This window comes from Babylonia areolata, chromosome 21 (genome assembly GCF_041734735.1).
Source record: "Babylonia areolata isolate BAREFJ2019XMU chromosome 21, ASM4173473v1, whole genome shotgun sequence".
NCBI classification, from domain to species: Eukaryota; Metazoa; Mollusca; class Gastropoda; order Neogastropoda; family Buccinidae; genus Babylonia; species Babylonia areolata.
Window position 1 is genome coordinate 26504447 of NC_134896.1, and position 11051 is coordinate 26515497.

Sequence of the window (11051 nt, forward strand, 5' to 3'; positions counted from 1 at the left end):
AGATGAATGCATTCACCCATAGATCCTGCTCTTGTCTTTAAAGCACTGAGAGATATACTTTCACTGAAAGCAGCATCTGTATTGTGCATTAGTTGATCATGAAAAAAGTGTTTGATTCTGTTTGGAGGCAGGCATTGTGCCATAAACAAATTACAACACAGTGCATTGCAATGCAATGCAAAGCAATACAAAACAATACAATACAATACAATACAATATCTTCATCCAGCCAGAAATCCATTGTGCATCCACAGGCACATCACTCACCTCACCAGTTATCTCAGCCCACAGCCGAATCCAATGCACACAAAACATGTCAAAGGTTGGATCAAGAGATAAGGGAAACACACATGCAAAATGAACTCAAATCAATAATTGGCACACATTGGCTGGACCTACCCCCCCCATCCACCCCTCTACACACACACACACACATACACACAGAGTTAAAAACAAAACAATACAAAATAACATGTATATTGAAGAAACATAATTTCTGAATAAGAAATATTTCCATCAATTCGTCATTCTGAATTTTTGAATGGCAGGTTCGATTGAATAGGCATGTCTCTGGTAAACTATTTAACGTGTGTGTGTGTGTGTCTGAACAACTAGTTGAAGAGAGAGATGGAGAGCGTGCGACAAGAGCTGCAGCAGTCTTCAGAATCCCTTCAGGTGATCACCAGGGAGAAAGAACAGGTAGGCTGTCAGTGTGGGTATGCGTTTGTTCCGCTTTCTTCTGTCACACATATTCTGTGTTTACTTGTTGGTTATGTGATCTTCACAAATACATGATTTAAAATTAACAGATTCTTTTTTTTGTGGGTTTTGTTGGGGTTTTTTCTTTCTTATTTATGAGGGTTTATTTATGTATGGTATTCTTTGTGTGAAAAGTGCAGAAAATGAAGGTTGAGACAGTATAGTTGTGTCGTAAACTAAATGATGAAAGAGGGTTGCTGATGTTTGAAAGAAAAAAAAATCAGATGAATTTAACATTGTGACTGTAACATAGTATAAAGCACTATTATGCTTGTGTCCCTTTGTGCAGTTGACGAGCAAAGTGATTGTGTTGGAGACAGAATCCAAGGCCATTGTTCAAGTTGATAATGAAGACCTGAAAAAGGTATTGGGGGTGTCTTCTTACACTTTTTTCAGTTTTGTTGTTAAAAGATGTAGCTGTCTTCAGTTTGTGGCTAAGAGAATATGAGTGGGTTTGAGGTATTTGTGTGTGTATGATGTTTATGATTTGATTTTTTGTTCTCTGACCTTGAGAAGTTATTGGGTATGTCTTATACTTATTTCTCTGGGTTTTTTTGTTGTTTTTTGAGGGGGGGGGGGTATGTATATGTATGCATGAAGGTTTGAGTGCTTTTTTTTTTTCGCATTCTGTGTGACTGCGTGTGGGGCGTGCACTTATTCATTGATGCATGCACTTTGTGTGAGTTTGTGTCTGCACATTTGGAAATGTTTGTGTCTGTGTTAGTAATCGGATATTTTTTTCTCCAGTATCTATCTCTTTCTTGTGTGTTGATTTTATTTTGATTTTTTATTTGTTCGTTTTGGGTTTTTCCTGCTTCTAAGAGCTATCATCTAACACAAACATAATAGCAGTGATTATTTTCTTCACACAGAAAATGGAGGAGTATGAACATCAGTTGGAAAAGGAGCAGAAGAAATGCAAAGATCTGTCATCGACGGTGGTGCGTCTGAATGGCATCATTAAGACGGGGCAGGATGCTCTGACACAGGAACAGAAACTCGTTCAGCAGCTGCAGGAACAGCTCAGTGACAAAACCAAGGTACACAGGCAACAGTCTTCATTGGGTGTGACATTGTGATCTTGAGGAAGGTTCTAGAATGATGTTAGTCATGACATTCTGATCTCAGTGATGGTTCTAAAATATTGTTGGTTGTGACTACTACTTCTTCAACGTTTTAGTGTTGCCGAAGTACTTGAAATGCTACAAACTGAAGGGTCAGACATCGAAGAGGTGGATGATGATGATGAAGAAAGTGAATCTAGTGCAGAAAGCGAGCATGGGTGTGGTGATTCGGGGTGAAAAATTGACAATATTTTCTACATAATGGCAAAACTGTGAAAATAAGATGAGAAATTTGATTATTTTTTTATGTAGCAGCCCAACACGTAATAAACCAGTTCTGAAAGTTTTATTTTCATACTCTGTATTTTGTATTTTTTGTAATTTTTTTCCAAACCCTTAAAAATGGACCGTCTGTGGGGAAAAAGAAGGGAGAAAACTTGCCGTCCCAAATGAGTTAACATACGTATTTGATCTTTGGCTTGCATATACACACGGAGGGGGTTCAGGCACAAGCAAGTCTGCACATATGTTGACCTGGCAGATCGCAAAAATCTCCTCCCTTTACCAGCCACACGCTGTTACCGAGATTCAAACCCGGGACCCTCAGATTGAAAGTCCAATGCTTTAACTACTCGGCAATTGCACCCATGGTTAGTTGTGGTATTCTGATAAAAAGGAGTATGGACAAGATGGAAATCTGAAGCTAGTTCACAATCACATTGAGGTAATGTTATAAGCTTGGTTCTAGAAGAAAGCAGTACAGAGTTTATTGAGTTTCGGATGTAAAACTGTGCAGAAGCACTGAATGAAAAATGTGTATTTGGTGAAAAAGGTTTCAAGGAATGTGGATGTTGTGATCTTGAAGAATTGTGTGATAGGTTTTGTTGGGGTTTTTTTTATGTGTGCGGTCTTCTTGTTTGCATGTTTTACACTAATTTGATTTTCATTCTTTTCTTTGTAAATTTGTTATGTCCTGTGACACACCAGATGTAATACTATTGAGAGTTTTAAAGTTTTTCAAAAGTTTTTTTTCTTTTTTTTCTTATATTTTCACAGTTTTGTATTCTTTGTCTTCTCCAGGGGTCTGGGGGGTCCACAAGTCAGGAACTTCAACAGGTGAGGGAATATACTGTGTTACGGAGGACAGTGCAAAACAGAACAGCTAATGGCGGAGTAGTTAGAAATCTGTGGATGGCATGTTTTTTGGCATGTCTTGTCTTTTGTTTTCTGTGTGATTGAGTAGAAAAATTAAAAACGGAAAGGAAGGCGCTTTGCTGAACTTCCTGTTTTGACGCCAGCATTTACAAAGGGTTTGTTTTGTTATCTCCCCATCATTTGTTGATTGCCTGATGTTGCAGTTGTAACCTCCCTTCAGATGTTTCAATATTGACAGTGGTGTTCTTCCAAGATGTCAGTGATTCCAATGCATTTCAAAATGTTCTTCATTCTCTTAAATGCTCGTCACAAAACGGTCCATTTTCCAGAGAGAAAAAGAAGAAAGCATTGTCTATCATATCGCATGTATTGTCTTTTGTTTGAATAGATGTGGACTGATCCTTTGAAGGCATGGTTTTGTGTCGGTTGTGTGAGTGGTGTGTGTGTGTGTTATACACAAAAGTGTCTGTTTTGGAATGGAAAAAACTGCTTGTTAACACAGTGTAAACAAACAAATGTCTCAGTAGAGTGTATCAGATGTGAATGTATAGGCCCAGTGGTTCAGACAGACGTGTGTGGTTGTTGTTCAATCACCTGTGTGACTGTGTGTCCCTGTTTCCCTTCACTAGGTCAGGGCCTGATGGTGAGGAAAGGGTAGGTGCTCACTTTCTGATGGTTCTTCTCTATTGCACTCTTTATCACACAGGTTAACGTTAACGCTCAGTTTTGTAACTGTGTGTCTTTTTCAGAACTGTGCATGACCCATGAAAAACTTCTCTATTTTTTGTTTCGTTTTGCTGTGTTGATTTCTGTGCTTGATGCAAAGTGTCACCAGTGTTGAGTGTGTTGGTGTTTCACCTTTAACTTTTCAGTTGAACTGTTCATAGGTCTGCATGACCAGTGTTTTCTTGTTTTAAGTCGGCTGAATTATGTTAATGAAAATTGGTACAGTTCATTGTGAAAAGTTATCTGCACATCAGTTACATTTTGTGATGCCAGCTAAATCACACGGAGCATTAAACTAGTATTGCATATGCACTGACACTCTTTAATTCATTTGGGAGGATTAATCATTAATTCAGAATAATCTGCACACAGAACTTGACTAATTGTAATTTGGATTATTTACCTTTTTCAAATTAATCAGTCTTTCACATGATTGTGTTTGAATTGTTTTCTCCTTCAGAACAACCAACACTTAATAACTTGAATCATTGCACATAGAATTGCTCACCAGTAAACTTAGAATTAAGAATTACCAAACTGGAGTTGAAACTGAGTCACAATGTCACACTAATTAAATGTTTTCAATTTTGAAGAAAAAGGGAGAGAGAATTGAAGCATATTTTAAATTATTCTTGTCCAAAATTAGTAGGGAGGTGGGGGGTGGGGGATGAAAAATATAGCTAGAAAAGGAACAGATGCTATCCATGTGTTTCCTGGCCTGGTTTTCCAAAGATGGGATGCTTTCTTTCTGTGCATGAAGTGGCTGTGTGTGGGAGAGGATCACATAGGGCATCAAATGCAGTCTGTGTTCATTTGTGCTGTATGAAAGTCACATCAGCAATACAAAATGTGTGCTCTAAGCTTTGATGGGCTTCAGCTTTTGACAATTACAAGCAGACAAGAACCAGGCGAACGGAAGTAATATTCATAGAACATTGAATAAAAACTTCACAAACTCATGTGCATTTTTTATTAAACGAATCATAACCAGTCTGCAGAAAGAAAAAATATTTACATTGAAATATTATTGTGGTCTTTTGATGGTCAGTTGCTTTTTCTGGGTATGGGCTCACGATTAGCATCCTGTCCCCACAAGATCAGCAGAACTGACTTGTCTCTATTTCTCCTCCACTCCATTCCATCCACCAGTCCTTTTACACGATCATGAGTCATCAGTGACATTGACCAGTGTGCTTGCTTGCCTGTTCCCTTACTGTAGCTACGAAGGGAACTTAGGGAAAAAGAGAAATTGCTAGAGCGAGAGAGAACAGCAGTCAAGCAGCTGAAACGGCAGCTGGTGAGTGTGCCTGTGTGACCTGTGTTTGCCTTCCTGTCACATGGTCATGGTTCCCTCTGCCCTGTCACTGTCACACATGGTGGATTGCCCCTTCCCATTATATGCTGTGTTTGATGAATGTTTCTTGTAATGCTGAAGAAATGTGTTTTCCTCTTGGTGTGAGGTGGTCTTTAACCTTTTCAGAAGGAGAGTTGATGGTTGGTTTAGATATTGGTGAGTGGTCATCATAGTATAAACACAATCATAAGATGTGGTTTTTCATAGTGCCTCTATTCTTCATATCATTGGTTTGCTTCTTCCCACAAATTAGTGCACCCTTCCCTTTTTTTGTACCCCATTTCTGTCAGACTCATGAGATTCATCCAGGTCATTTCTGAGTGGTGGCCTGTCCACTTTTGATCTTTGTTTTTCCTCAGCTACTGTGATTTGTGTGATGCAAATCAATGTCTGCCTGATGGAGCAGGGAGTAGGGGCAGGTGTTCATGCCATTTTCACAAATCTTAGACATGTATATCATCTGTGCTTCTTAAGACCTGTTTATCAGTATTAGGTATGTTGCTTGTCACTGAAGTGATGTTCTGTTGACAACTCCAAAACTTCACAGAGCCATTGAAACCAGAATGTGTTCACAATGTGACTGTGGACATTGTCTGTCATCTCAGATCACTTGTCAGGGCTGCATTCCTTTCTGATCATGGTTGTGCACGTCTCTTCCCCACCAGCTGAAAAGTGGGAGTGAGAATTTTTTTTTTAGCAAACAGGGAACATGAGCAGTGTTGTCAGTTTGACATGCACACAGAGCTTTAGACCCATCTGTGTCCTCCAACCATACTGTCGGTCCTATAGTGTCTTGCACTGCACAAGGGCTGGAAAATATCCACAGTGTCCATGTGGAGGTTCAGAGCCTTTCTCCCACCTTTGGAATGCTCTGCTGATGAAGTATGTTGTGGTTATGAACTGGCCATTGTATGTGTGTGTGTGTTTTGTGTGTGTTTTTTTCTCATTGTTCTTGTTTTAAGTCAAGAATTTATGAAGCTGAAGACATAACATGTCATCGTTATTTTTATGTGATCAGTGAATCAGTGTTGTTGTGCTGTGTGTGTCCTGCACGAAGAATGCACTGAGGCGCAGAGTCACGGTGACAGGGGCAGCCACACGTACCAGCCACACTTCTTGATCTGACCTTCATCTTTCCCTTCATGCCATGTATCATCATCGTTCAGTCATTATCTTTTATCTGCTTTTTCCCCCCATCATAATGTGGGCGCTCCTTTTGTTTTTATTTGTTCTGACCCTTTGTTGGTGTAACCAAGTTTGAGTGAATTTGTTCAGGGAGGTATGTTTTATCAGGTATGCAAAACTTTTTTTGTAACAGTTTTCGTTTCTTTTTCAACCTGTCATCAAAGTTTTAACCCATGATGATTACCCTTTCTCCTGTTTGCACCTTGATCTACGACCTTTAAGTTTGATATTGATAAGGATGCACCTGTACATATACTGATGCAGATACAAAGCATTGTCTATTTCACATTTCTTGCTATATGGCACTTATCTTGTTTTCTTTGAAAGCAAGCCCCCACCCCTCTATTTATGACATGCATTCTGACGTGTATTCCACTCTACTGTTGTATTTTTACATTTGCTGTAAAGGAATACTCTTCCTGACTCAGTTATTCAGTACACATAAACACTCCACACATAAAATCAATGTTTCCATCAGCCAGTGTGATTGAGTTTGCTCTGTATATCCATAAGCAGTTCTTGTTGGGGTTTTTGGGGGGCAAGGGGGGGGTGTTGGATAAACTGATGAGGTCATGATCAGAGTAGATATTTAAAAAAAACAATCAGTTGCGATGCATGCAGCTTACCATTCTGTTGGGGGAAAAAAGGGGGGGGGGGGTACAATTTGTACATTATTTTTCTTACATGAAAAGGTACATCTGATCTCTGCTTGTCATGTTCATATTGCGGTCAGAAGATATGTTCTGAAAATCTTTACAAACACGGTCATGTTTCATTGAATCCTTGCACTTTCTTTCACATCCTGTTAAGTCATCAAAACTCATAGACTTGGTGTTATTTTGTGTTATTACTCACGCTTTTACCAACCTTGTTTTCATTTTAGGCTTTTTTATGTTTGCAAAATTTTCAGGTGTGCTGTGTATCTTTTTCTCTAATTAAAGTGAACCTACCACCTCCACCCTCACTTTCCAAGCATGGTTTATTCCTGTGGAAGGGGGATGGCAGTTTTCTTTTGCTCTTGATTTTTTGTTTTACCAGTTGGTTTGTGTGTGTGTGTGTGGTTTGTTTTTTTGTTTTGTTTTTTGGTGTTTTTTTTTGTTTGTTTTTTGTTGTTGTTGTTTTTTCAGCTGCTGTTCCATTTTTGGTCTTTTTTTTCCACTTTGTTGGTGCCAGTTTCAAACTCTTTCATTTCAGTAGACTAAGGCACAAACATAAGTGACTGTTATAATTATGTTATCAAGCAACCATATCAATTTAATGTCATAAGAATACAATGAAAATTGGTTTGTGGACGAAAAGATAGCTTGATGTTATGAATGTAAAACGTTCTTTTAATGTACTACTCATACTGTACATAATATATTTTTACAGATTCTATTTACTTGATGTTTGGAAAGTGGTTGATTTGTGACTTTAAAAAATCATAGCTTAAAAATGGAAATGAGAAAAAAAAAGAAGAAAGAAATAGATAAATAATCACAACAGACAACTGTGATAGCAACAAAAATCTGAGAATCGGCAACAGATAGGAAAAGTTCATATTTATGTATATGTGCATTTTTTACATACATGTACTGGGTATAGTATTTTCAGGTGCTAAAACTACCAGAGAAACCATTATTTTGTGTATGTTTCATATCATTAAGATTTTGTATGTATGTGTGTAGTTAAACACTTGCAGATGCTGGAGTGTTTACATGCACAAAAAGATGCAGTGTTTACAATGAATTAACAACAGTCAATAGTAGTCAGTCAAAAACATTCATAATCACTGCATAGGGTTTGCAACAGAAACCAAAAAAGTTTGAGTTCACTGACAAACACATATGTACAAATGCATGCAAGCTTACATGCGTTCCGAAATTGCATACTCACTTTTATCAACACCTCTCAAGTGCAAGTAATAGGAATAATTTCTCTTTGTATGCTGTCACAGGGTCAGTTAGGTGTGATGGTAAGTAAACCTCACAGTAACCAACTGCACACCTTGTTTTCCATCAATCATGGGCTCTTCTGTCTTTTGGGATTTTTTTTTTTCTTTCATTTGTGTTTGTTTTTTCTTGTCTCAGAAATTCCTCACACAACCCAGCATTTCTTCTGGAGCCATCTCCCACACACCAAGAATAATTCATTGTTTTATATGTCAAGTCACTGAATGAAAACATTTTCATCTTCCATTTGATAGATCATAAAGTCCACCCCCCACCCTCCCCCACCTCCCCCCCCCACACACACACCTCCCACATACCCATCTCTCCCTCCCCCTCCCAAGTTCCGTTCATAATACTTTTTAATAACACATTTCTTTATTGATATTTCACTTCTTTCCACCACCACCCCTCCTCCTTTGAAGAAAAGGCATGCCTTTTTGTGTGCGGTAGTGAGATGTCTTTGTGTTGATATTTCACCCACCCTCCTCTTCCTGTGATTTGTAAGACCATCACATTCATTCCTTCTTTCAGTGTGTGGTTTGGGGGTGGTGGTTTTGTGGTACATGGATTCCAGCTGTACTCCATTTACCTCTGTTTCCCATGGTCTTTTCCTTCCTTCATTCATTCATATGCATTGGTCAGGAGTGTTGTCAAAAGAAGGAAATGACTCCAGTTTAGTTCTGTGCTGTGGTTTCCATTAATTTCTCTTTGCATAAATTGCAAGGGAGAGGGTGTGTGTGGGCTTTTTCCCCTTTGCGGTATGTCTGAGGGTCTGTTTATGATTTGATTTTTCACATAGAACGTTTGATCACTCATCTGGAACAGTTCATTTCCTAATTCTCACTTACCATTGCATGTCACTTTTTTTTTCTTTTTTTCTTTTCTTTTTTTTATAAAATAGTTTATACATAGAACAATAGATACATATAATAATGATAATGAATTTAAACAGTACATTGTAAACATTCCCAAAGTAAGACATTCTTTGATAAGAATGATGAAAGAGAAAGAAAAGTCATAGTGTGTAATGCAGAAAATGGCACCCACTGTAGCAAGATGAAATATACCCATAGCATGCCCTCTTTGTTTTGTCTTGTTCCTTTTGTTTTCCTCCTTTCCTGTGTTCTGACTCCCACTCTTCTCCCCTACACCTCTCCCCATCCCCACCCCCCATTGTCACTCTATTTCCTGTATCAAATCCTGCTATAGAATTACAGACAAATACTCATGGATGTTTGGTGATAAGATCAGAGTTGCATTCATATTTTTTTCCTTTTTTTCTTCTTTTTTCTTCTTTTTTTTTTTTTAATGATAATGCAGGATATATGGTTGACCAATATGAATTTCTCATAAGTGGGCCAGAATAGCTTTTGGTCATGGAATCAATAGTAGACCAGCAACAGTTTTTGTTGCTCAGATACAGTGAACCAGTGTCAGATTTCTTATCATATGCAGAATGGTGTGGATAAGGGAGAAAAAAATTTGATATCCTTTCACACATACTGGTGCATGTGAGTTTGTTAAAGTGTTAATTTTCACATTTGTTTCAGTAGTGTGATTGAAAGTAGTGGTGTGATGTTGTTTTTTCCCATTGGTTGGTTGGTTGGTTTTTGTTATTTAATTTCCTTGTTTGTAATTCATCAGTGTGTCCCAGATCAGTTCACATGCACTGTTGATGAGATACTTTGTTATCTTATTTAATTTCCTCGTTTTTTATCCGTCATTGTGTCCCAGATCAGTTCAGATGCACAGTTGACGAGATACCTTGTTATCTTATTTAATTTCCTTGTTTTTTATCCATCAATGTGTCCCAGATCAGTTCAGATGCACTGTTAACGAGATACTAATAGTTGGAGCTGAACAGTCATACAGAGCCACTCTCCACATTCTTCTCTGGCTCCTGTGGCTTTTGTTACATGCATTTTGGTTCTTGAGGTGCTGATAGGTGTTATGGGAAATAATTCTCTGGTGACCGGTCGCTGGTTATTCATTTTTTCATGCATTGAAAACCACAAGCACATGCACATGCATACACACAAACAGTTTTGAAGTTGCAAATTTCTTCCAGGTAAATGTTTGGAAGTAAAAACTGTCTTACAGGTAAAGAATAGAAACACCTGTAACATTTAGGATCCACACAAGATACTGTGCTTTCTGAAGTGGAGCAAAATGTAAGAATAGAATAATGTTGCCACAGTATTTGCACAAACAGTCACAAAATAGAAAAAAAAAAGTTTATTAGTTTGAGAGTTATTTGTTTGTTTGTTTTTTCAGACAGTTTATTTTGACATTGAACTAGAAATCTATTGGATACACTCATGCTTACCAAATATCAACAATGAATGGAACAAAGATTCTTAAGTTTTCACACAAAGAAAAACATTGCAGGGTATAACAGTAATTCTAGACTCTTTTATTTATGCAAGACTGAAGAGTGTGTTGTTGATGGGTTTTTTTATTTGGAGATTGGAAATATGCCCATGTTCTCAGCTTCCTTGCCATTTTGATCATTGATTTCTACAGGTGTTGCTGTGACAGTGCACACATGTACTTGTGTTTTTATTTTCTTGTTTATTGTTCCTGTACTTGTTTTTCTACAAAATAACAGATATTGAAACAAACCAAAACAGAGAACAAAATGCAGGAGCTCAGTAGGTGCATTATGTGTCACCCAAAAAAGAGAACAAAATGCAGGAGCTCAGTAGGTGCATTATGTGTCACCCAAAAAAGAGAACAAAATGCAGGAGCTCAGTAGGTGCATTATGTGTCAAACCAAAACAGAGAACAAAATGCAGGAGCTCAGTAGGTGCATTATGTGTCAAACCAAAACAGAGAACAAAATGCAGGAGCTCAGGAGGTGCATTATGTGTGTTTCAG

At 38.0% G+C, this 11051-nt stretch overlaps 1 protein-coding gene across 7 annotated transcripts in view; it reads left to right on the forward strand.

Moving 5' to 3' along the window:
• Positions 1-11051, forward strand: part of LOC143296517 (uncharacterized) — a 52090-nt gene that overhangs the window by 34975 nt on the left and 6064 nt on the right. For 2 of the 7 annotated variants that reach the window (XM_076608506.1, XM_076608509.1), the window contains 6 exons: positions 616-699; positions 1049-1123; positions 1632-1799; positions 2904-2939; positions 4924-5001; positions 8180-8197. In XM_076608506.1, coding sequence (XP_076464621.1) covers positions 616-699; positions 1049-1123; positions 1632-1799; positions 2904-2939; positions 4924-5001; positions 8180-8197 — 459 coding nt within the window. Of the gene's footprint in view, positions 1-615; positions 700-1048; positions 1124-1631; positions 1800-2903; positions 2940-3607; positions 3633-4923; positions 5002-6115; positions 6208-8179; positions 8198-11051 lie in introns of all 7 variants that reach the window. The other 5 variants (XM_076608511.1, XM_076608507.1, XM_076608512.1 and 2 more) reach the window with 5 other exon arrangements.